Raw genomic sequence first — 27,495 nt, forward strand, 5'->3', positions numbered from 1 at the left:
TGAGTTTTTCAAGCTTACCGAAGAAAACTGAAAAATCTAGTATTCTTGCAATACTCAATTTGGGCCCAAAGAACCCAAGTCATGATGAACTTTGATGGATGGATAACCAAATTATCAATGTTTACATTATGGCTTAAACAATATGTTTTACTTTGCAACTGGGATGGACTAAAAATATACCAAAGGATCAGTTACAGCATCAAATGTGATTGAGATAATTTAATCATGTTTCATTATCTGTCCACACCCCAGCTACCTCATACTCAATCAATCAATCTAAGTGGACTTAAAGTAAGAGGTATCTAATCCTCAGATACATATGACCATCATACCCTACAAGCAGTGTCCATCATGAGGCAGAGGATGACTGCATTTTTCCCCACATGAAAACTGTGCAAGCAGCTGTTGAATAGCTGCAAGGATTTCATGAAAGCAGGTGCAAGGCACAGTTACAGTGTACCAGAACAAATGATGTGGCCACATTCACCACTCACTTGATTTAGGCCCATAGTTCCAAAGCCTTCTGACATATTCTCAGAATACAACATAAAAGACTCAATATGACTACAAGATACGTGTAAACTATCCTTGATGAAAAAACACACAGAGTTCCTAGCATGTTCCAGCTGACAAGTGTAGACAACCCTTACCCTGTAACTGAAAGTAGCTCTCTAGCAAGAAATGCCTCAAGTTCCTTATACACAGAGTAAGTACACTGACTTACAGAAAATTTGTAATTTCTTTTTATATAGCACATAGGGATCCCCTGGAATTTATGGCAGGAAAGTGTGGAAGCAGAAGTATTAACAGGATCAAAAAGGCATTAGACAAATAAATGAACCACAGGTCCAAAACAGATCCTAATACAAGAATAGACATGTCCTCTAAAATCCCTATTCAGTGATAAGGAGTTGTGGGGTGGTGTGGGAAATAAATTCCTAAGAGAAGCCAGGGCCAGGCTTGAGTTGCCTCCTTAAAGAGCTTCTTCCAACTACTACTGCTGGAGACAAGAGTACTTGGCTAGAAAAACAACTGGTCTGGCTCGTGAGATTTTTGATGTGCTGAAGTTCTTCTGTCCAAGACACAGATTGGTGCAGTATGGAAATCAGAAGAAAAATCAAGTACCATATTATAAAATTAAAAAAAAAAAAAAAAAAAAACAAAAAACAACAACAAACAAACAAACAAAACAAACTTCTTTAATTGTTCACCGCCAGGGCTACAAATACAATGGTCATTTCAATTTACTTCCTACATTCCTCCCTTAAGCAAAATCAAGTGATGGCAACCGAGGAGAGAAAAGAAATAGAAATTCTACTGCAAGTGTTTTAAGTAGAAGAATGTCAGTAATGGCACGCACATTTTATGTCCTTCATGAGGCAGGTGATTTTTCAAACTTTCTGCCTTGTACATAAAGTACTTGCCTGAGGGGATCCTAATAAAAGAAACTTCCAAGTCCTGCACATATTGCAGAAGGGACAAAATATTTAGTTGCCTAGAAGTAAAGTTAATTTCACCATGAAGTTCCAGATCATCAGATTGGAAGAGTGATGAACGGACTTGATGTGAGATTATGTGGTTGAATTCAATTTACTAGGCTTCTTATTAGCACTAGTTACCATATATGTTTGCTCCCATATATAAAATGCATTAATTTAAGAGACTAATGCTCTTAAATCGAATGCATATATTATATTTTATATTAGAGGATTCAAGTACAAATTAGAACCATTTCTGAATATGAATCTGAATAATGTAAAGGGTATAATTCATAAGAACTGTATGACTTAATAGCAAACTCTTTGTGATTTTCTCCTGCTATACTGTTCAACAAATGAACCAGGAAAACAAACAAACTTTAATCACCTGAACTACCTACCCAAAACCAGTTTCACAAAAATATTTAATTATAGCACTATCTCAGAATTTTTCAAAATGTGAAGTGTTTACAAATATTTTCTAAACATACAGTATTTCATCACTGAATCTGATGACATGACAAACTGCAGGATGAAAACAGAAACATTACACGTATTTGTCTAGATTATTAGGTCAACTGGCAAAACCGTAAGAACAGTTTAAGGTTTCTAACACTAATGATAAAGCACACAGACACGAGTACAAAATTTCCATTCCCTTTGTAGGTTTTTGAACTAGTACATTACACATTTGAACACACGCAAAAATATTTTTAAGTTTGCAAAACCAGATACTTTAAATTTCAAAATTGCCAAAATTAAGGCTGCCTATGAAAACTTCTGCTTTGCAGGACGTTAATACTGATAGTAGTTACACTTATAATCGTACTACTTCTGGACCCCTCCATCACTCTGTGCCTGGGACTAAATAGTTTGTTTTCTGCTTGCTGTTCAGATAACAGTGTGGAGCAACTCATTTTAAGATGCTGATGGGGGTTTTTTTAAGTAATGTTTGAATAAATGTTCTCAATTTTTTTTGATCCTCTTTGCTATACTGCATTAATATTTCAAAAAATATTACTGTGACAGCAGTCATGTGAAATAAGAAATACAATTAGGTACATTTAAGTTCCTGATAATTCAGTCAAAGGAAGAGTGAACAGAAAGTAGTTGCCTGTGCTCAGTTTGATCTTACATCTATCTGTTCATTTGTTTTCTAAAGTACTTCCAATTACATGTGGCTGAAATGTAAAATTCTAACCCAGAAATTAAGGTTGCACATCCTGTGTGTCACAAAATATAAATAAGGGGTGTGATTGGAGCCACAGCATGAACAGTGAGAGAAAATGCTTTTCACAGCACTGCAAGTTATAGTGATGAAGGGTGATGAGAGGTAATTGAGAAGATAAAGCCACAATAGCTTCCTCTCTTTTGCTCCTTCTCTACACCCAAAATAAGTCTGTATTTGTTACATGGTGCTCAGTTCACTCAGAACGAAGCACTTCATGTAGTTGCAGCTGCCAGCTCCTACACTTCTGCAAGCCAGGTCTCACTGTTTGAGATTGGATACACAGAAAGTGATGGTGCAGTATTTGTGGAAAGTTAATTCACACACTCCACAAAGCGATTTAGCAGGAGGTATGGGGATGAATGCAATCCCCCAAAATGGCATCCAACTTTATACATTATGCCATTATCCCTTCTCTTTCTCCACTTTTTTTCCCACCTCATTCACCACATACACTTCAAAATTAGCAACAAATGAAGATGTTTGGCAACAGCTTCCTTCACTGTTCAGTCCCAGTTCAAGCCCAGAGCTACAGCCCAGAAGTCCATACACATCTGTATTCCTCTGGGTGCGTTCTGAGTATTGGTTTAGTTTAGTACTGAAGTATGTTATGCTCTTCTGGAGACATTTCTGTTCATCTTCTCTTCATTAGAAAAAAAGAAATGGGAAATGCTTTCTTTACCAGTTGAATAGCTGGCACAGACCTATCGCTTTAGATCTACTAGATCTTCAATATTTCAAGGTATTTGAGCAGTGAGCTATACAAACATGATTTCCTGCTCTACTATTGCAAATAAATAAGGACATAGCATATAAGTGGTTCCAGATACAGAGGTTGCATCGAGAACCAGATGTCCACGGTTTTACAGCTCCACCCTAACTGTGTTTTCGACTTTTGTAAAGGTCAATCTCAGTTCGTATATTTTAGAGAATATCTAATCCTCAGGTTAAAAAAAAAAAATACATTTTTATAGAAATTAAAAATAAATTAGAAAAAAGAAAGGAAAAAAAAAAGTTTGGCTACACTTCATGCTTGATTTCAGCCAGTAAATTCCACTATGTTCTTTTTCCCTAGGTTTCCCTCAAGAAAACCTAATCTCTCATGAGATGCTGGGAAGAGGCTCAGAAAATTTTCTTCCAGTGGTTGTCTTTTGCATCTACACTAGCACATCCACTGACTAGTAAAAATTTACTCTTGTGTTACTTGCATCTCCCAAAACTGAACATCTTTCTACAGCTCTGAAAGAACTGTTGGGCTTCCATTAAAAGAATCCTAAAGGTAAAAGAAAAAAAAACATCAGGTTCCCCAGGAAACAGATTCCTTTTGTGCATACACAATCTGAAGTACCCTCAAGTGCTGGCACACATTCAGGGAGCTATGCAAGAAGCATGTATGTGCAAACACAGCATACAGTTAATGGAAAAACAAACACATAATAGCCCAACATTGGAAGTGTGTGACAAATTAAAAAGTTCACTGTCAACTATTTCTCCAGGCTTGGAGATCAGATCTAAATGACCACTTCCATCCCGTCTCAAGTATTTATTTTATTGTTGCTTAACTTATTTTAAGGAATGCAGAAGACTACCTCATCCTGACAGAAATATAGAAAATCTATGCCAGTTACAGAGAGCACTAAGGAAGTTCGTTAGCTTGTTTATCATCAGTAAAAGAATTGTTCTAAAAATAATTATATTCTTAACACGGTCAGGCCACGGTACAGTTCCACAGCTTCAAACTTTAACCAAGGTAGAAGTGCAGCATGTTCTAAATCAGCTTAAACCAAATTTATTCTCATTGGAAAAATGCAAACAAGCTTAAAATACAACTTACATCCTGAACTAAAATTGTGTGCAGCATTTTCTTGCATGTTTTTTAGCATACTATTTCTCAGTTTAATTAGACCTTGTACATTCCATGAAGCTTAACAATTATGCTTGTCTACAGGAGTACATTGCATTCTCTTAACAAAGAGTTGTAAATAAAAATGTAACTGATATACTTTTGTTTGCTCCTCAGCTTGAGTTTTAAAGGTTTCTTGACCTGAACTGATTTAATAACTTGAATCTTGAAATTTGTTGCAGAATTTTTCTTCTACAGTCTTTTCTTCATAAAAACTACAACATAGAGAAACCAATATGCCCTGAAATCCTACATCTAAACTAGACCTGTATTTCTGTAGTTTAAAAAAATTGCCTTTGTTCTCAATTGTAAAAATAAGTATTCCCAAAACATAAATACATCCTCAGCTATTTTTTCCCATCCAGCTCCCTACTTTTTCCTCTAAGTTACCTATTCCAATTGTATCGGTCACTAATAATTCAACTGATTTATCCTTTCATGACAACACAGCTTCTGCTTCACTATTACCCCAAGAAGGTCACACAAATTGTAATTCTTTTTTTAATTGGAGAGAAAAAAAAAATGGGTGCAATCAAAAATGATTAGAACCCTAGTTCAGATTCCCTCTACATTTCATGAGACAAAGAAAGACTAAATTAGGTTTAGTGTATGATGAGCAAAAGCACACCCCTTCAGCTGCAGCTCTTTTTCACAGGCATTCATGCATGCTAATATCATAAAAACAAAATGCTAGAGTTGAAGACAACTTCAGACTATCTAGTTTTTGTTCAAAAAATTTACTGTTATAAGTGTAAATAACATGACAATCTTAAATTTACATTTTACTGCTATATCATAAGGTGTCCAATATACTGAAACATGAAACAATTTGTCCCATTAAAGCATGGCAATTTTCTGCACATCTTTAGACATGCCAATCAATTTAGATCAGAAGAGTCTGGAAAGCCATTCCAGCTTGTTGCTTTCAACCAGAAAGATTCTCCAACCTTTGAACAAGCAACCTCAGGAATACTGAAAATTTAATATTTAAACTGAAATACAATATCTCTTCTAATGCTTGATACCTCTGCACCCACTGCTGTACTGCTAAACCTAACCCAGCAACAAATCTTGTCCAGTAGAAAAAAGAAGACCACTTAGAATCCCATTTGACAATTTTAGGATGCAGACGTCAAGCTGCTTAAGCATTGTTCAGCAACCATCCTGTTTGGTATAATTCCTACAGAGAATATTATTAATGGATTTAAAGTTGTGACTGAAATGTCTTCATAATGTCTTGAAACTGACAGGTTCATAAAACTGATTTACACTTTTTGATTTTGGGAAGGAAGGATCATCATTAGATTTTTATTTTTATATATATGGATGGATTTCTGTTGATAAATCCTAATTACATTCATCTATTAAAAAAAAAAAAAAAAAGACCTCTTTATAGATTTGCCCAAATTAACATTGCAAAAATATGCAAAAATAGCATATTTCATATTTGGTTAACAAGCAAAAATTTCTGCCAAAGCTTAGTGAAAAAACTCTATAAGGTACAGACATCCTCAAGGGAAAATACAACTGAATTCCACATAACCCAGACAAAGTAATCTACTGTTCCAGATGATCCATAACTTCACTCAAATCCATAATGTAAAACCTAGTGGAAATTTATGTAGATAAACATAAGATTCTTCATCTTCATCTTTTCTTAAATTTTTCAGACTCCTTTCTTGGTCAGCTAGGGTTGAAATAGACTTATTTTTCTAGAAAAGGGGTCAGCAAGGCCATCATGACACTTCAAAAAAATTTAACATATAATCAGTAGTAAAAATAATGCAAGATAAACTACTCATTTACTTCCTACCAGTAGCAACCTAGTGTTTGACGGTAAAAAAGGAAAATTTTCAAATCTTTAAGTGGGACAAAGAAAAGTAGAAAGTGAGAAAATTTTATTTTGAAAGTCATGATGCTACATTACTTCATAAACACTTTGAAATTCATTATTTGAATTTAAAGACATTTTTGAATAATCTAACGTAACTACACCCAAGATGCCATCAGATTTATAAGTCACGTTTGATTCACTTGTAGCAATCCATTTTTAAAATGGGTCGGAGAATGAATTGAGGAGCTGTAGAAACTTGTAACAAAATATAGCATCGTACACATTTCTAAGCCTTATGTTTTTCTACATACTATTGATTTACAGGTTTGAATATTTTTCTCCTGTCTGGATAAAGTGATTACATGCAGATCACTCTTTCGTTCCCCCAGAAACAGTCTGATTAATTTTTAAAGCACCATTTTGTCATTAGTTATGGATTTGACAGAAGCAAAGACAGCTGAGGCACATTAATGTAGTTTCAGAAAGCAGTGGGTGGAAGGTAAACATAGTCTGAAACTCTGGGACATAAGTAAGTCCATACACAAGGAAACAGAAATGTGAAAATAAATACAGGTAAAGTGGTGGAAAGAGGTATTTACTTTTTGACTTTTTTCCCTGGCAGAAGAGAACAAATATCCACAAAGACAAATAGTCCCTTCCAAATCATGTTCTTGTTTCTACAGGTACTAGCTGGAATTAGTCTTTGTAGCAACACCCGGCCATACTATAAACTGGCACATGATTGAAGGCATTGAGAAAACATATATTCCATGAAGAAAACAAATGTGCCACACTTTGTTTTGTTTTGTTTTTTAACAAAAATTCAACAAAGAAATCCAAAACCCAATTTTCCCCTTGAAGATTTAATTCCATAAATGTATTCAAGGCTTTGTGCTTCCTTCCTGTATTTAACAAACATTAGTTGATGATTCCCTAAAAACATGGACAACAGTTGCCAATATGCTGTTCACTTTTAGTAACACAGCTACTCAGGGAAGTCTCCAATGACCATTTATCTTTCTCCATGAAACTGCTGCCCAGAGCCTCTCTGGGCTGAAAGCACCAGACCTCGTTTGTACTCGGAAGCCCTGAACCTGGCTAGTATTTGAACACCACTCTGGAATCCCTGACACCACACAACTCAAATAATCAAAACTTCATGAACATCAGACTATAGATACCAAATACACTAGTGGGGGGAAGTCTAAAAGTAAGGCTGTAACAACTGAGAATGTGGCCTAGAACATTTACACATAGGCAAGACACCAGAGAAGGAATGTCAAGTGAGGAACAGAACTTATAGTTCTTTTTAATTTTTCAGGAAATGGATACCTGTGTTTCTGCAATCTTAACTTGGATGAAATCCTAAGAAATTACAAAACTTTCACTGTAGAACAGAACACTTTCCTTAATTTTGATATAACTCAGCATGCACAAGTAGATTGTTTATATTTTTAGAAGTGACATTTAATGGGTTTTGTGCCTGTTACTCTTCCTTGCATATTATATGCTTAGTAAATTATGTCCCCATGTATGTATCTGGAAACACTGTTAATAAAATTCAAAATTGTTTCTGCAAGCATAAATAAAGAAAATCAATTTTCTGACAGCAAGTAGAACTTTACTGATATAACCACTGGAAACACAAATGTCTACAGATGTGCAAGCACAGGTATAAGAAAAGACATTGCCTTCATCTACATTTGTTTTGGTGAACAGATAAAGTTATTGAGAGTCAAGACTACCTGCTCAATATTTACTGTATTACTTTATTTTTATTTGGTTTAACTTGATAGGCTACTCTTTCTATACCTCCAATTGGTATAAATTAATTTCAGAATAATACTTTCAAACACTGGAGGTATCACAAGAAAACTCAAAAACTCTATCGAAATCCGCAAGAAGTTATTTTCATCTTTGCGCCGGTGTATTATTCATAGAGCCAGTCCTATAAGTTGAGTAAATATGCAGTGTTGGGTACCAAAGCTGCACGGTCCCCCAGTAGTATGGCCCAGAATTCCTATTTGGACAATTCTCTTTGACAGGATTTAGAAAAAGATTGCAAGCTTTGCATAAATCACAGTACAAGCAGATAAGTGAGTGCCACTCCAAACACATCTGATCCCATAATAATAAATCAAGTAAGTCTATCAAATTTGTGGACACTTGCCATAAATCACTCAAACACTCCAAAGATTTTCAGGACAGAAGTCCAGGCAAAATGGCTAAATTTCCAGGGGTCTGACTGTGGAGTGTGTCAACTGTTGTGCTAGGATGGCACAAACCACAGTTTTCTACTCCTGTTCCTTATATTCACAGAATCACGGAGTAGTTTAGGTTAGAAGGGACCTCCAGAGGACATCTAGTCCAACCCCCCTGCTCAAGCAGGGCCACCTAGAGCCAGCTACCCGGGACCACGTCCAGGCAGCTTTTGAGTATCTCCAAGCATGAAGGCTCAACAAACTCACTAAGCAACCTGTACCAGTGCTCAGTCACCTTCACAGGAAAACATTGTGTTTCCTGATGCTCAGACAGAATCTCCTGTGCTTCAGTTTGTGCCCACTGCCTCTTGACCTAGCACTGGGCACCACTGAAATGAGCCTGGCTCAGTCTCCTTTGCACACTCCCTTCAGGTATTCGTACACATTGATATTCCACCCTTGCTCAAGACTTCTCCAGGTTAAATAGTCCCAGCTTTCTCAGCCTCTCCTCATAGGAGAGATGCTCCAATCCCTTAATCATTGTTGTGGTCCTTCACTGAACTCTCTCCAGTATGTCCACATATCTCTTGTGCCAGGGAGCCCAGCACTGGACACAGCTCTCTGGGAATGTCCTTACTAGAGCCATGCTGAGGAGAAGGATCACCAGTCAAGCAGAGGGGAAGGATCACTTCCCTTGACCTGCTGACAATGTTTTGTCTAATGCAGCCCAGGATACCATTAGCCTTCTCTGTGGCAAGGACACATTTCTGGCTCATTTCAGTTTTTTAAAAAATGAGGAAGTAGTGACGAAACTCCACAGTAAAGATTAAACACACAGAAACATGCACAAAACCCTACAAAACAGGATAGAGAGATAGCTACTCACAGTAGCACTATAGCAGGAAAACAACTTGGAGACCTCACACAAAACAGCTTAATACACAAAGTATGGAGAATAAACCAGAGGACATGAACGTTGTAATGCATAATTAGCTCGTGAAATGGCTCACATGACTCAAAAATGAACCATATCAGTCTTCTCAATAGCTAGCAGACTAATTCAAAGCACAGAACTTAATTTATTAGGGATCTGTGAGAAAAGTACAGCAGGAGACAGAGACACATTGAGGTTAGTGACTTGGTCTACTGAAGGGATTCTTTCAGGTGCAAATGTGCCTTGCATCCATTTTTGGAGTTACACAGTGAAACACGTCACTTCTGGCAGACAAAAGTCTAACTACAGTATCAGCAAGAAAGTGTATTTTCTTAAAGCTCCCCAGGTGGTATGCTCCCTGTACCTGCACAGAAATCTGTACAGAAATCTGTCGTGCATCAGTCACAGGTACACACCTAAGACCGACACCTGGTGCAAATTTCCCATAGGTGATAAACATGCAATGTGAACGTAAGCTCCTAGACCTGTAACAGTCCGCACAAATAAAATCCTGGTCCCTTTCTCTTTTCATTTTACTAGTCACTAAGGCACCAGATTGTCCTTCAAGTTTTTGGAAAGCATTTGGTAAACCTTATTTAGAAGGTGAAGAAAGTAGTAAAATGCTCTTCACATTCTGAATACAACCAATACAAAGGAAATGACCAAGAGTGAGAAGGTTGAAAGGCACTTTGGCAAAGAGCAACTACAAGATGAGAGAGTTCACATTCCTCAGAAAAGATAGGAATGAGTAAAATGAAAAGAATGGCCTTGCAGTCCTCAAAAATCTCAGAGTTGAGAAAAGTCTAAGGAGGAACCCAAATTTGCATCTCCATTAAAAAATTAAACAGGAAGAAGAAAAAACAGTAAGTATACTAAAAGACTGAACTAGGGAAATCATGTGGTTTTGATGGACCTCAAATATAAAAAGAAGGTATTCAGCAAGTGTAAACTTAGTTTAATCAAGAAGGTTAAGTACAAAACAACACTCTACACATTTAAGGCCAGACAGAAAAAAAAAAAAAAAAAAAGGCACTAGAGACTGCATTAGTAAAAAGGTAAAAAGTATCAGCAATAGGCAGTAATAATTTCACTACAGTTGTATAGTTTTAGACATATAACAAAAGTTTGCCTGCTACTCTGTGGAGAAACCAGTGACATCAAAAAGGCTATATTTTCAAATATTTTTCTTCATCAAGTTTCATTAAAAACATCACCAGAATAAATATGACTAACCAAGGTCAGAGAAAACGAAGTCAGAGTACTCACACAAAGTAGGTATTTCAAAAAAAAGGATGACTGAAGAACTTAATCTAGCATTTTATAAAACAATTCAAAGCAATTTTAGTACCCTTGGCAATTGCATTTGGAAACTCATGGATAAATGCAGTAGGGTAGTACTTATTGGAAGAACATTAGATATAAAAGTCAGGGGAAAAGTGAGGAATCTGGGAATTACAGACTGGTCAGCTTTCATCCTAAAAATACTGGCTGTTAACTATCAGATTACTTACATGAACATGGAAGACAGGAGATAGTTATCAAACAAACTAAATATGCCTAAAACATATTATTACAAACCAAAACTAACCTCTGACAGGATAATGTGAGCTGTAGAGTTAAAGGAGAAGCAGCCGAAGCCATATATTTTAACTTTGGTACATCTTCAGATATTGTTTGACATGATAATCCTAGAAGCAAGTTTGACATTACTTATCTGAAATTATCTTAAAACAGAGACAAAACTGATTGGATAACTAGTCCCAAATGGAGTACTTAGCACTGTCAGAAAGCAAGGACATGCTGAAGAATGACAAGAAGGGCAAGTTCCAAAGTAGAACCTGGTCTTGGTCCAGTTCTTTACAATGATTTCCCTATCTGGATGATGGGTTGGAGAAATTTCTTACCAAACTTTAATTTTATGTGAAACTGAGACAGACAGCAAGCTCATTAAGAGACAGGATTAGAATTCAATAATATCTCCCAAAAAATGGAGAAGTGACTTGCAGAAAAGAGGATAAAGTTTTACAGGGACCTGTTACTGGAGAAACAGTTTGAGAAATGTAAGCATGGAGAGCAACTTGTTAACTAGCACTTCAGAAAAGGATTCAGTGGTTACATGCTGAATAAGAATGAAGACATAAATTTTGAAAATATCAGAAATAATAGTAAGAAAACTGATACTGTTCTCTCAAAACCATTTCCTGACATCTCACTCCACCTCTAAAAGAATCATTAAAGAAATAGATTCAGGCTCATGTCTGGAGGGCAACTATTACGTTAGCTTATTCACATAGGCTTGTTTAACAAAGACCTTAATCCTGTACTCAACAGCAGACTGGCAAATCCAAATTACACAGATGAAAATATTACATGGAAACAGGTACCTTTACAATCCATTAACTTCCTCTTAGCAGCAGAGAGCATTACAAAAGGCAGTTGATTTCATCTCATTTTTGGCCTTTGTCTCATTTACCTGCCAAGTAGGCAGAGTTATTTGGTTAGTTCACGGACTGGAACTTGGCGGGGGTGGGGGCAGGGAGGGTACCACTAATTCTGTAAAAACATTTGATTTCTTCAATATATAGGCCAACTACACCTAGTTAGATTTTGCATGATCAAAACTATTCCATCATATTAAAAAAGTTCAATTTCATACATTACAGTAAATATCTCCCTCTCTATCTCTCACCCTAGAAGAACAGCTCCATCTGACAATTGCTATTGACAGTATACACTAGGTAGTCAAAAGTATATTCATGGTATTTTTGTAAACTCAAGTATAACACATCACTAACTAATCCCTCTTCTTATCACAGACATATTTCCTTGTGAATGTCCAAGTATTAAGAACAAATTAGCTAGGTTCTTTGTTGTCTTAAAAAACAAAAAAAAACAAAAACAAAAAAAACAACCCACCACACACACAGAAAAAAACACCACCAAAAAAAAAACAAAACACAAAGACAACACTGTCATCGTTTAAACCCAGCCAACAGCCAAATACCACACCATTGCTCATTCACCCTTCCCTGCCTGGGGGACAGGGGAGAGAATGGGAGGGTTAAAGGTAAGGAGACCCACAGGTTGAGGTAGAAACAATTTAACCATGGAAATAACATAACAACAACAACGATAATAATACAAATGAGTAATGCACAATGCGATTGCTCGCCACCCACACTAACTGGTGCCCCGTCAGTTCCGGGCTACTGATCCCAGAGGATAGAAGATCCCAAAACCGCCATCCCAGATGCCAGAGCTTCCCAGCCAATCCTTTTCCACACTGAGCATGATGTTATAAGACATGGGATATTCCATTGGCCAGTTTGGGTCCATGGCTCTGGCTGTGCTCCCTCCTAGCTTATTGTACCCCCGCACATTAGCAGGACATGGAAGAGTGAAAAATCCTTCATTTCTTAACAACTGAAAACAGCAGTGTATTACCAACATTCTGCTCATACCAAATCCCATATTGAATCCAAAACACAGCACTATTCTAGCTACTAAGAGGGAAAATTAGTTCTATCCCAGCCGAAAACAGGATAAACAGAGGCCTCCATACAAATTTTGTTTTCATGAATTCTATCAATTGTTTAAGCCCGTGTCTTACAAGACATTTTTGTTGGTATCTATTTTATAATCTGCTACCTCATGAAAGAGCAGATAAAAACCATTTGGCAAGTGCCTTCAACTAGCGGTTGCAAAAATCTTGTATCAAAAGATGACGTCAGCTAAAAAAAAATTCATGTCTAACCTCAATGATTCTGCGTGATTCTGTGACATCTGCGTAAAACAAAGGATGTTTTTGCTCATCTTTATCTATGCATTATTTTTACCTCATTCAAGATGTTCTAGAGAGTACTGTCATAAGTCATTCTCCTTGATTTCCCTGAAAAGTCAAACTAACTTTAAAAAAATATGTAAAAGTCATCTTTAAGAACCCAAATAGTCATGTTTCATTAACGATAAGTGGTTTACATTATTTTACATTAATGACCATTCAGGTAAAAGAATATACCCAGCATATGCTTCAGGCCATGTTTTTGTTATTATATGGATTCCAAACAAAATTATATGCACACAGATAACTGACAACTGTTTTTTATTAGGCGCCCTTCATGTTTTGTCCAGCTTTCCCAACCCAAGTAACTACATGACAGCCTTCAGTATTTGCTTTCTAGAGGAACATTTACTTGCAGAATTTTTCTTTCACCTATTCATTGTTGTATGATATTTAAAAAGCACAAGTTGTCACCGTGCCTTGACATGAAACTGTAAGACCTCTCATTATTAATACTCTCTTGCATGAAGAGGTGTTCTATAAAATACTGTACAGTTCCATTTCCTGTGTGACAGCCCTGTATCTGTCGACATTCCTGTTACTGAAACTCCCATTTTCCATGCAATAAGAGAAAATTAATTCCAGAATGGAACTTGGCAAAAAAACTTCTAGTTTAAAAATTTTATTTCAAAAGCAGGTCCATTCATTTCTTGGGAAAAAATGTAGAAGACTCCACCTACTTAATGTTTACAAATCTGACAGTTGTCCTATGAATTTCATTATGCTTAGGAGAGGGGTTTTGCACAATATCCATTATAGTCCAAATGCATAATGCAACCGCATCAATACTTTTACAGTCATCCTCACACATAAGTAACACTGCACAAAACAAAAACTGCACAAAATAAGAGAATTAAAAATGAGAAGACTACTCTATGCTTGTGTAACTAAGCTATAGACAATATATTCTAAAATTAACAAAGTTTTAATTATTATCATTATACTTTACCAAAATAATACTAATAAAAAGCTCCTATCAGAAAAGTGTGAAGACATACTTTAAAGTGAGTTGTAATTCAATCTGACTATGGTCTTCTGGAGCAGGTGAGGTTGTATATATACATGTAGGAAGAAAGAATTCTTATACAGTGTCTTTAAAGGGTCACAGATTTTTCATTTTCTGGTAACTCTTGTGTAGATGCATATCCATCCTTTATATGATATTTTCATTCAGATTTGCCATTATGACTCTCACAGACAAAATAGTTTGTAGCAGAGTTTTAAGGGGGTCTGTTCATTTGAGGTTTTCTTTTTGTTTTGGGGGACCTCTTTTCTTAAAAAAAAACAAATCAAACCAAAAAAACAACAAACAAAAACCAAACACCATAAACTGTGTTCTGTCTAAAACTGCATATTGGAACAATACAAAAAGATGCCAACACATCAATCTGTCATGAGAAGGAGCAAGTAAAGTGATCTTGCTTGTTTAAGAAACATGCTAGTTCGGATCTGCCTGTACTGTAAGAGTCATATCCCAGATCCTAAGATCCTAGGAGAGACAGTGTGATGAAAGACAATTTATGACATACACTCGGTATTTTAGGGACACCCATGAAGGTTTGTTTTTTTTTTTTCCTTCAGATCTTTTCCTGAGGCATCTCCAAATACATTCTATCAAGTTTTTACATATTGATTATTTATCTCTCAAATACAAAAGCAGACATTTACCAACCTTTTAAACTGACTAAATGAAGTTTTTTGTTCTTAGGCCATCTTTGAACAAATAGGTCTGGTTTTCAGTAGCTTTAAAAGTTTAGAAATTCTTGTTTTGCACTGCAGTCTTCAAAAGGGATTTCATCCTTATTCTCTTATCTACATTATACCCAAAAAAGTGAAGCTTGACAAACTGTCAGTAAAACTGCCACAAATTTGTTTTTCCTTTTCTAACAACATAAAGCACGGATGGCTAAAACCAAGATATTTAACAAAATTATGTTACCACAGTATGAAACAGTATTTTGTACGTTACCAAAATTCTGTTAACATTCTTAAACATACAACTGCACATACAATTATGTGCCATCTGTGAACACATAACACATTAAGGTATGTCGAAAAATCAGCAGCCAAATTTTAGCTTAGACTGTATGCCCTTAGTTTGCTCAATGACTGTCTAACAGTCCAAGATATTAACCTTAGATGTCTGAATGACATAGTGTGACCATTTGATAAGAGCCTGTTAGGAAGCATAGGAAAAATGAGCAAAAGTGGAGGAGGAAGAAAAGCGAGAAGTAATACAACAAACACTATCTTTACCTTTGCTGTCACTCAGGCCTTCCCTCTTAGCCCTAACAGCAAGGTGGGGTCTAAATAATGCATCTTTTTTTTCCTGTGGAACATCTCTAACATGCACACATCCTCCCTGCAAAGACAGATAAATCAAGCATGTCCTCAGCAGTTCACTTCAAGCAGTATATTTTCTTCCTTCTTTGAAAAATTACACATTGTTCCACTTAAAGCAATCTTTGCAGCAGATGGGTATATTACTTCATTTTATCATTCCCCCCTTTCATCTCTGCACCGACCGACCTTTCACCATTCCACAAGGACAGATAACTCAGTAGGCCCCTCCCCTATGTAACACTATTTCTTATTTCTAATCCATTAAGAGTTGAGGTCTTTATTTCATATTGAAAGGGCTAGTGGTTTTTACTAACCATTTTTGCTAACCACAAGTTTCCATGAGGAACTTTAGTGCTTTTGCCCACAACCTAAGATGGATTTCTCATAGGGTTTTCTTTAAAGATAGTGCTGCTAAGCTGCTGGGTGTACTGCCGAGGTATCTTTCCATGTGCTTTAAGATGTGGTGTAATAACCAGATGCCCAGTACACCTTGAATGCAAAGTACTGAAGGGAGGGACTTCTTCCCTGTACACCATGTAGCATATCATAATACAGGCTGCTTAATATCTATTAGGCATTAATGCAACAAATGTACACGCATAAACAGAGGTTCAAAAGCACTGTTAGAGATGGTGTTTTCTAGCTGTTTCTATCTCCTCTTTCGTAGGTATATTTAACTATCAGTTATGTCTTTTAATTTTTGTCAGATATAACTTTTAAATATTCACATCAGAGACTAACAAGAAACTACAGATACAACACAAAGCATGCAGAAAAAAAAAAAAAAAAACAAAACAAAACAAAACATAGATTGATTAAAGCCATATATAGGCTGTGTCAACTGCTGAACAAGTTTTAGCTGTGTCTGATAGAGGAATGTCACTACTTTAACTTGAATATTAGTTTAATTACTGACCATAATGAACTGCATACTCCGAGCATCACAGAAACACTGGAACCTCTGGACATTATCTAGTCTGACTTCTCACTTACAGTAGGACTATGTCCAGCACAAGGTTTTGTTTGCCCCAGTACGAAAACAAAAGATGAAGTTTCCAGCACCTTTTTGGGTACCTGTTCCAGTACTGCACTACTCTCCTAGCATTTTTTTTTTCCTAATGACCAATCTGAATCACTTTCAAACCACAATTTGCAATCATGGCTCTTTGTTTCAGCCTCTGTCACTAGAAGAGTTTAGCTCTATCACCTTTGTAACTCCTTTTAAAGTACTTAGTTCACATCAAGAACTAATTCAGCACCAGAATACAGCCCAGGACCTCCTCAGTTCTGTGACAGTTGCCAAATAAAGGAAATCAAATGGAAGGAAGAAGAAGGAGGTTTACGTTGGATGATATTTTAACCTAGATTAAGAACTGAAAGCCAAGACACTGACATTTGTTCATAGGTTTGAAAAACGTGTCATTCTCTGGGTCACTTCACATGGCACGCAAACAAAAGGCTTGATCACAAACACAGACTGAAGATATACTAGAGATATGTTTCTAGATGTAGAGCACAAGTATGTATTTTCCAAATTGTTTGATTTTACTATATTTTCTGCCTAATAACCTGTTAGCTGGTTACTTGAACTCTACCTGCTACAATGACTTACCAGGCTTCTTGTGACAAACAGGCCAGCAGACATACTGTTATATGAGAAGGATAACATACAGACAGCAAAGTTTAATTTTACTTGGGAAATGAGGATAAAAACATGTAGTCTAGAACAAAAAGATCCTCTCCCCTAATCTAATCCCCCCCACATTCACATAAGCACACACACAGACTCTCACTAGATGGTTTCAATTTTCACTCCACTTTTTTCTTCCTAGGCTTTTTGTGTAGGACAGACAACTCTTTGGGAAAAAACACAGTGAAAACTATGTGGGTTTGGAACTGGACAGACTCCTACTCATATTCTACATATTTTGCGGCATTCCTTCTTTTTAGCGGTAGGTATAATAAATGTACCAGAACAAATGCATAAATTCATACATATTGCAAATATCTGGAAGGTTGTATTTTATTATTTGAGTGTACAATTTTCGTATTTTCCTAGATGTAGTTGGTTTTGAGTAGCAATATGAGGCCCTCAGACAGGTAAATTCAGTACTTACAACATTAGATAGCATGGTCAGCACATCTAGAGTCATGTCATGTAAACAGACAGCAAAACTGTAATGCAACCCTTTAAAGATAACACAGAGGGGGGAACCAAACTCCAGAGCAAAATGTGATAATTATTACAGCTAGACTGAAAACAGTGTAACTCATACTGTCCTCCTTATCAGTGCAGTTTCCTTCACCCCACAGACCCTCATCTCATGATTCAAAATTACAATCTAGGAAGTTTAAAACACATAAACAACCCTCTGTGGTCCAAGGATCTATGGGGCTTTCAGCACTCTTCCAGCCTGAGTACAGACCCTAGCCTAGCATCCAGAAATCACACAAGGACATCTGGTGCTACAAAGCGGGAGACCATGGTATACTTTAGCATTATGGTCCACATACATTAGTAATTTCTATTTTTATATAAAAGGACTTTTCAGGTGGTAGGAAAAAGTTAAGGCAGCATGAAACTTGGTGGTTTTAAGGATAAACACCTTTTAGGCAAGATGCCTCATAGCCAGAATGTTGCTCCCAGTGCCAGCTGTGTCTTGTCCGCGCTTTTGCAACTGACAAGATGCTAACAAAAACTATTTCTAACACTTGAAAAAAAAATTCTATTTCTCAAGGTTGACTTTTTTTTTTTTTTACAACTTGAAGAAGAAACAGAACATGCTTTCAGACTGCACAGGACGTGTTCAGATACAGTTCTTTTAAAATGTACAAGATAAAAGTTTAGAGCTACCAACTGTGGTCATGGTTTACAGCTTCTCTCCATATACCTTGTGCTTAAAATTACATTGGAAAGATCTTTGTATGCTGACCACTAACAAAAGCCTCTAAATGCCTCCTTTCTTCTCTTAGGAAACAGACAAGATCCAGATTAGATGACGTACATTCACGTTTCTTACTTCTTTTAAAAAAATAGTAAAATTTGGTACCTGATAACTATTGATCCAAATAACCAGCTATGTTCTAGCTTTAATGTCATAACTGTTTCTGAGCTGGTTCTCACTGCAGAAGAGACACACATCGCAGGCTGTGCCTACATAAGAGAGACAAACACAAAACCAATATACATGTTGCATGGTGGGAGAAGTGAAAGCTTACCTATTGACCAAGTTTCCCTCAGCTGAAGAAGAAAACAGAATTATAAGGAACAAGCAAAAGTAACCCACAAATACTTGGAAAAAGAGAAAGCAAAATATTGCAATATACACTGAAATTTATGGCTAATTTTATGTGTATGCATATATCACTATCACTATAATATGTCCGTCCATACGATTACCTCTGCATTATAGTGTGAACACACTATACTACCTTTCTAATTTTCATATGCTGTTCCCACAGATAAAACTAGAAGAGGATTTGGAAAGCAAAAATCTGCTTCATGAAGTAGCTGACTTGAAGTGCATACTTCAAGGTTTTAAAGTATAAAAGTTAAAAGCCAGATATGTACAAGTTATTTTAATCTTATACACAGTTTTTGAGTGACATCAAGTCTGTGATCATCTTAGACTGTTACATGGATAGAAATATTTAAAAGGAAAAGTCCCAAAAAGGAAGAGATCATTTAGCAGTATTAAAAGCCTTGTATGAAGAAGAAGAAAGTAAGTTTAATGGCTGTGAAAGAAATTTGGCTTGGGCTGCAAAATTCTGGACAATCACAGGGACGCCACAAGCTGGGAGAATGTAAACAAAGGTGATGTCCAGGCAGCACTGAGAAGTTAAGGTTGGGCATCCAAGCTCACCCCAAGGAGTGTGCCCCAGCAGCCAAGCACAGAAAGGCATTGCATCAAAAGTCTCCTCTCTCAAAGTGGTAAAGCACAATGAACACAATGTGTACCGAGAAGAAAACACTGTCAAAGATGGAGCAAAATAAATCTCAACTAAATGGGGATTTTTTTTTTTTTTTAATTCTCAAATAACCCACATTCTTTTGGAGCTAAAGAGACATGATAACAAAATAGAGGCAGCCCTTCTAGCAGAACCTCTATGATCAACCCTGTGCAAGAGATACTCAAGTCTGACCTTGAAAAAAGAAACAAGTATTTTACTGGAACACACCGTGAAGCAGACTTCAAATCTATACCAAAACTGACAATTTGACATTATGCAGGAAGCTTATAGTAGCTCCAGAAGACAATTTGAAAGAGAAGTCCTCCTCCAAGCAACATGAGCCAAACACAAGTCAGTTGCTAGCACTGACTAAAAATGCATATACAGCCACACTCTTGTAAGGAGAGAATGAATGAAGTATTTCTAGAGAATAGACCACCTACACTTTGATAAACCTTGGAAGGCAGATTTTATTTATATACTTAATTGCATTGGTGTAGCTGCAGCCATATTATGTAATGTGTTGACATGCCTCATGTCAACAAGAGGGCAAAGTCAAGAAGTCGGCGATGGCCTACAGCATCGTACAGAAGTAATTTAAAACAAACAAACAAACTATAAACAATGCATGTGCTATCACAGGTTGCTTGAGATAGACAACTCTCAGTCTCACTGTACTTAATTTGTCTTTATCAGTTGTATTTTTTAACTTCACATAGCTGTAACCTAAAAATTCCACAGATGTCCTTACAATATTTGCTGGCATAGTCATTAAAAAACAAACAAAACAAACTAAAAACAAACATACATTTGGCAAAAGTTCTTCACTGAAATATTTTCATATATGTAATACAGTAAAAATAAGAAACCAAAAGTAACAATATGCAGACTTCAATTAGCGTGGTTGTTGCCTTGAAGGTAACCACAGTGTAACACTCATGGTAACCATACAGCGAGATTTCTAAAAAAAAAAAAAAAAAACCACCTACATTTGAAGAGCAAATAGTTTTGGTTGGTTGTGAGGGATTTCCAGAAATCACAGAAAAATACCTGTGGACAAAGTCAGCACAGAACCATACAGGGATTTGACAGGTACCAGGTGTTTCACAAATTAAAACCCACTGCACCATCAGGACGCACTGGGCTTACTGTGCGCTCTCTGGTCGTCTGTGCGGTTTATGCCCAGTATCAGACAGATAGTCAGAACTTGGGTATTTCAGATTCACAGAGCACACATCATACTATGTCCACATACACAGTTCTGTCTGGAAAATGTTTCAACTTCATTAATAAATTCCATCATTTCTCTGGCAATAGAGCTGCATCACACTGGCAATGAGAGAAGCATCTCATACACTTACTCATCTTCTACTTTATAAAAAATCATTATAGAAATTATGTTTTTCCTGGGGGAACCATCAGGACTAACACAAGATCAACACAAGACTCATTTTGTAATTCCTTTAAAAATTAAAATGTCAGCTGCTTTGTTTATAAGCCTGTCCTCTATCCAAAGCTCCATCTAATTTCTTAATCTATGAGAATTCAATCAATAGCCTTTAATCTTTGGCAAGGAATTTCTCAAATGCTCTAGATAACTCCATGGCATTAGACCATTTTCCTCATCTTCATCACTGACAGGATAGATAACAAAGTCAGCATTTCTCAAAAATCTCAGTTTCTTTAAAAAAATTCAAACTGATTCCCTTTCAGCAAAGTTACACTTTTCCTAGTGTTTTCTCACAGCTGCTCCAAAAGTAATTTTAACTAATTTACAAACTAATGCTACATGCACTGACTTGCAGTTTCCAGGGTGGAGAATAATAAATGTAAAGTCAATAAAAGGTTAAACTGTAAACATCGAAAGTCTCACTTGAGTTTATAAGAGTGAGATTATTAGAAAAGTACTTTCACTTTGTAATATGCTTATATGCATATTACATGTAACAAGGCACCTCGCACACCTCAAACGAAATTTAACAGCTTGGTGTTTTCATAACACAGGCAAAAGGAAGCATTCAGTGAAGAGAAAGACTTGCTTCAGGGAAAACAGTGTAACATTTGTTACCAGTGTACACCAGTTAAAGACTCCATGAGAATGTAACTGCAACAGCTCAACAGCACTGTACTAACTTTTCCAGAACATAGGAAGACTGTGACTAGAGTCAAAAAAATGTAGCAAATGTCTAAATCCATTTGTTTGACTGAAGGTATATGAGTTTTGGTCAGCATGGTAAAGACCTGTCAGTTTCTCTGTTTATCCTGAGGCTAAAAATCTTTCTTTCCAGTACACTATTTAACTTGAGTCTCCATCACACTCCAAAGGAAATTATTTCATTATCACCAGGTTCTTATTTAATTTAGGCGAGTTTGTAGATTGGGGGCGGGGGGAGAATGAAATACATCATCCGTATAAACAAACCCCATATGTTTTCTGTGGCTGCTTGAAACCCTTGCAGAAAAGGTTAGGGATATTTTCATGTCAACCTTTAGAAAAGCTCCTTTCTTCACTCAGACCACAAGTCTAGAGATTCTAGCCTGAGGAGTAAAACAAAAAAACAAAAACAAAACAAAACAAAAAAACTAAGCTTTTTTTGTTTTGTTTTCCTATTTTATTTATTTAAGAATAAGTTAGATTTCCCTTACCAAGGACAACCAGAAGCACAAGTGAATGCATATCTGTTCCTGAATGTGTTTGGTTCAACTCTCAGGAAATCTTTAAAAAGGCTCTTTGTTTGCTTTCTGACAATTCCCCTAATTTAACACTGAATACCTTACATAAAGATGAATCTGGCCATGGCATTCCAGCTGCAGCATGCCACTTGAACCACCTTTTGTAACTTTTCTTTTTGTCCTTTCCCCTTTCTGAAATGGCCCACTTTGTTTTTTTGGTTTGACTGTTTTTTGGTTTTGTTTTTTTTTAACCTACTGTGAAATTTCAGAATTATCCAAACCAGTGAACCATCTATAACATTACTTTTATAAATCAGTCTGAACTACACATGGCCTCTGCAGATCAAATTTTGTTTCTTATGTTTCAGATCAAATTTTGTTTCTTGTATTTGTTGTCTGTGATTCCTATTCCTCACATCTTCTCTGCCTTCAAATGCTGAAGGCCTAGACAACATCTGATCTCAATGGCTGACCTAAAGCCTATTTTATAAAATTCACATTCTCAAGTCAAATAACGTTGCATCATATATTTACCTGAGAACTCAAAGTTTTCAAAATCTGGCAATGCCACTACAGTAGCCCAACACATCATATGTGAGGTATAAAGATAACAAAAAATTTCAACAAACAGAAAATATAAATAATAACTAGTTTCCCCCTTGAATTAAAATTTTACTAATTTGTATTTAAATCTGTATAAAGACTCCTTTTTTTTGCCTTTTACTGGTAAAGGCTTCGGTAACATGATCATTCCAGACAATTAAAAATATGCCATGTCCCTACTTAGCGCACTTTGCATTACACTTTTGCCCTGGAAAAGTGGTTCTACTGTGTGCAGTTAGCCCCAAAAGGGCAATAATTCAAACTATTTATCTTCAGAAAATAAAGACTGTATTTTACAACGTCATCCCACTGTTACTGTGGGGGAGTCAGCCTCGAAGTCAAACACTGACAAACATTTTGCAGTTGATCCTCATTTCTTGTCAACCACATCATCATTTAAATGCTAAAATTCCATTTCAACTAAAGAAAAAAATAATCACACATCAACAAGTCTCAAGGTTTTCATGTCACTGGTTCTAAGAAAGACAAACAAAATACACAAACTCAAAGGAAAAAAATTTCATTATCTTCAGAACAGCTCTTAACAGATTTAAATGTGTCTGATTTTATGCCTGAAATTGTTACGTACCATTTCATCTTCAAATTTGCTAAGAAAATTTCCATACAGCTATCTCAGGATGAAATTCCTGAAAGAATGTCTCTCATGGACAAAGGAGAAAGAGACACACTTTGCTCATTCCATTTTATACATCACATACATTAGATTATCAATGTAATTATACTCTCTACCAAAATTAGAAAACATAACCTTTGCACTTCACTTTGCTGTTTAAAGTCCACTAGAGTAAAAATATGCAAATACATGTTTATATTGAAATATAAACATCTAAATTATACATAGCACTAAAAGTTGTATATACATGCATGCACATGTATAGTATTTATGTCTAAAACCAACAGATAAAGATATAGAAATATGGTGGGTTTCTACATACATACACACATGCACACATAAATACATCTATACACACAGACATACCCTCTATATTAACATCCTACTTAGACCTAAGTATGCTCCATTCTGCACACTCTGAGAAGCTTAGTTCAACTTAACAAATTCTGAGCAGCACTAAATTAAGTTGATGTATAAATCTGTGCAAAATAAAGGTCATAAATATCTTGGATCAGGTATACCCACATTATCATGGAAGAAGCTCTCTATCACAGATCATCTGACACTGATACTGAAGAGAATTAAGCACAATCCTAAAAATAAAACTGTGTACAAGAGGACTGCTTAAATATTTAATAGCATACCACAACAGAGTTGATTTTACAGTTTAACATGACAGCCAAAGAAAGAAACAAAATCACATTTTCTCATCCTTATATACTGCTTAAACTGTCCAGGTCAAACAGAGACTTTGGGACAAAATTGTTACCTGGTAGGCCACTACTTTACAGAACCCAAAGAAACTTGAAAATAGTATGAGATTTCAATAAAATATTCTTTACAGTATAGTCTGCTTGATTGTGATAAGCAAATACATCTTTCTCATTAAATCAAGAATAAGCAATGTTTCAAATCATCTCAGGAAAAGAGAAAATTATGAACGTACAACACAAAAGTTACATCAGAACAGTTCTAGATACCACTTTAAAAAAAAATATATATATATATATTCTGCCAGTATACAAAGTAACTTAGTATATGCAAACTGTCCTGTCATGTTTAGTGAAACTATGTATGTTAGTGATGTCATGTATACAGACATACTTGCAGGTTTAAGCTTAAAACAGATTCTGAGCACTAAATAACATACAAATTAATCTGCAGAATGGAGGAGGTAGAGGCTACCACCTGACAAGAAAAAAAAAAAAATGCAAAGCCTATCTTTCTTCCAGTTTTCCCCTTCTTTGAGGCACTTCCTTCTCAACAGCCTCGAGAAAAGCAGACTTTTGGGTTCTGAGTAACTGTGACTAGAAGAAAGTTTCTCATTCAAGTGTGCTCTCTAGAGAAGCAGCCAAATGATACTCTCTCTCTACAACAAATTGTAGTGCTAAAAATTTTTCTGTCAGTACTTACACAATTAAGTCTGACTCTGAGCATAAGCCAACACATTTAGTTTTCTTTACACAGTGGTACATTGTTAGGAAATTAGGATTAGATTCAAATTTATAGTAAACCCACGAAATTAACAAACTACTCAAGCACAAAAATATAAACAATACAGGCAACAATCTTAGCATTTCCATTATTGCTAGCACAATAACCTATGAATGGTGAAATATTAAAACTGTTTAAGTTGTTTGTGATGTATATGTACCCAAGTAATGAGTCTTGGCCTAGCTTTAAAGGAAATATAGTAGTGTTAATCAGAAGGGTACACCTTTCTTCAGAATTGAACTTTAAAACCAGTAATCATTTCTTAAACTAAGAAAAATACAAAATTTAGCAACAAAGATACACATTGAAAACACTTCACTAGTTGATCTTAAGAAAAAAAAAAAAAAAAGGAAATTCCGCTATTTAGTGAAGTTCAGATTGATGGGAGTTACAAACAGATGTAAGGCAAAGCTACCAAGTTTAAAAAAGCAAACAAAAAAATCCCTGCCTGAAATTATTTTACTTCAGTAAAAACAAGCAAGGATAAACCCCAACTTTTTCCATTGTAACCATCCTGAATATTCAGTCTTTTTTCTTCATCTTTTGCAGTCACCATGAAACTTTTACGCAGGTCTTTCACACAACAAACACTGATAAAGTAAAACTTGATTTTAGTATACAACACGACTGTTGAAACAGAAATGGGAAAAGACAGAGGACAGCGGAGGTTCAGAGGCAAGCGAGGCGGATGCTGGCGTGCTGCGCAAAATCTCACCAGTGTCCCGGCGAGCTCCGTGCCCAGCGATGCCACCGTCCTGGAGGAGCAGCGGCGAGTGTCACCCCGCAGGCGGTGCCACCTTTGCTGCCCGGGGCCACCTCAGCGCCAGCCGCCCCCCAGCACCCCCCAGCCAGGGCTCCTCCCCAGGGCTGCCCCGGCTCACGGCCCCGCCGGCTGCCCGGCACAGGGGCAGGCGTGCGAAGCGCTGCCCGCCGCTTTGAATCCTGGGCTCTCGGGGTTTGGTTTTTTCCTTGTTGCCGTTTGCCTTTTTTTTTTTTTTTTTTCTTGTTGTTGTTGTTTTGTTTTGTTTTAGTGGAAAGTTTCGTCTCCCAGCAGAGGCCGGGACAACGCGCAAACTGCCCCAGGGCGCCGCGCTGCCATCACAGCTGACAGGTTTCTCCCTCTCCCCCCTCCTTCCGCAGCATTAAAAAGCAGGCAGATAGATCCGGCTGGGGTTTGTTTTTAATAACAGCTACGAGTATAGCTAATTACATCCATTGCTAACAAGAAAAAAAAAAAAAAAAAAAAAAAAAAAAAAAAAAAAAAAAGCCAGGCTCGCGTGCGAGCATCGCGCACGGAGCCTGCTCGGCACCGGGGTCGGGAGGTGGGGGGGGGGGGGGTGGCGCGGGGCCGGGGTGAGGGAAGCGGGGCCGGCGGCGAAGAAGAAGAGGCGCAGGACAGTTGCGATCGGTCTCGTTAGCCCCGGAGCCGAGCGGGCAGGAGGCCGGGGAAAGTTCGCGGCCGCGCAAAGCGGGTCTGGGGGTCGGCGGGAGGGGGCTTGGCCGGGGGGGTTTCTTCTTACCTTCTGGTCGACGATGGAGCAAGCCATTTCCCGGACGTGGGCGAGGCTGAAGTCCCCCGAGGAGTCCTGCAGCAGCAGCACCGGCTCCCGGCTCAGCCCGATCTGGAGGTGGAAGGCGACGCCGCCGCCGGCAGCAGCAGCTCCCGGCGGCGGCAGCGGGCTGGGCGGCCGGATCAGCGGAGGGGCGCTCATCGAAAACTTCCCGCCGGAGCCGCCACCGGAGCCGAGGGGTCAGGGACCGAGGCGGAGACGCGGGCGCCGCGGCGAAAAGTTTGCGGCCGCCCCGGACGCGCCGGGCGAGTCCCCCCGCGAAGTTTCAGGGAAGTCCCGCCGAGCTCCTCCCGGGTGAAAATGGCGAGGCGGGGGAGGAGGGGTGGGGGGGAGGTGAAGTGGGGGCGGAGGACCGGGCAGGATGCAGACAGGAAAAGGCGGCGAGAAAGACGCGCAGGGTGAGGGGGGAGCCCGGCCCAGCGCCGCCGAGGTGGTGCCGCCGCTCGGGCTCCTGGCGCTGTGCGCGGCGCGGGGGCGGGACGGGCCGCGCCCTCAGCCGGGACGGGCCCGCCGCCCGCCTGGGCCGCACCGCGCCGCGCCGCCGCCAAACGGCGGCCGCGTCCCGCGGGCGGGGGGGCTGACCCCGGGCCGGCCGGGCCTCCCCCCCGCCGCGGGGCTTCCCCTCAGCCGCCTCTGGGCTCCCCCGCCCGGCTGCGGGGCTGGAGAGGGGAGAGCCGCCCCTTCCCCGTTCACCCCCGTCGGGCAGTACCTCACAAACCGCCTTCATCCCGCCGCGCCCGCCTGAGGGGAGTCGGGGTGTTCCCTCGCCGGCCGGCAGCTCGGTGGCCTCTCGCGGGCGCTCCGGCG

General features: G+C 38.0%; 1 protein-coding gene across 3 annotated transcripts in view; it reads right to left on the reverse strand.

Moving 5' to 3' along the window:
• Positions 1 to 27,175, reverse strand: part of PRKD1 (protein kinase D1) — a 142,881-nt gene extending 115,706 nt beyond the window's left edge. For 2 of the 3 annotated variants that reach the window (XM_042791189.1, XM_042791188.1), the window contains exon 1: positions 26,638 to 27,175. In XM_042791189.1, coding sequence (XP_042647123.1) covers positions 26,638 to 26,829 — 192 coding nt within the window. In that variant the 5' untranslated portion in view covers positions 26,830 to 27,175. Of the gene's footprint in view, positions 1 to 25,832; positions 25,886 to 26,637 lie in introns of those variants that run through there. The other variant, XM_033010339.2, reaches the window with a different exon arrangement.
• Positions 27,176 to 27,495: the final 320 nt, after the last annotated feature.

The sequence above is a fragment of the Tyto alba genome, unplaced genomic scaffold (assembly GCF_018691265.1).
Source record: "Tyto alba isolate M040663 unplaced genomic scaffold, T.alba_DEE_v4.0 Super-Scaffold_18, whole genome shotgun sequence".
NCBI classification, from domain to species: domain Eukaryota; kingdom Metazoa; phylum Chordata; class Aves; order Strigiformes; family Tytonidae; genus Tyto; species Tyto alba.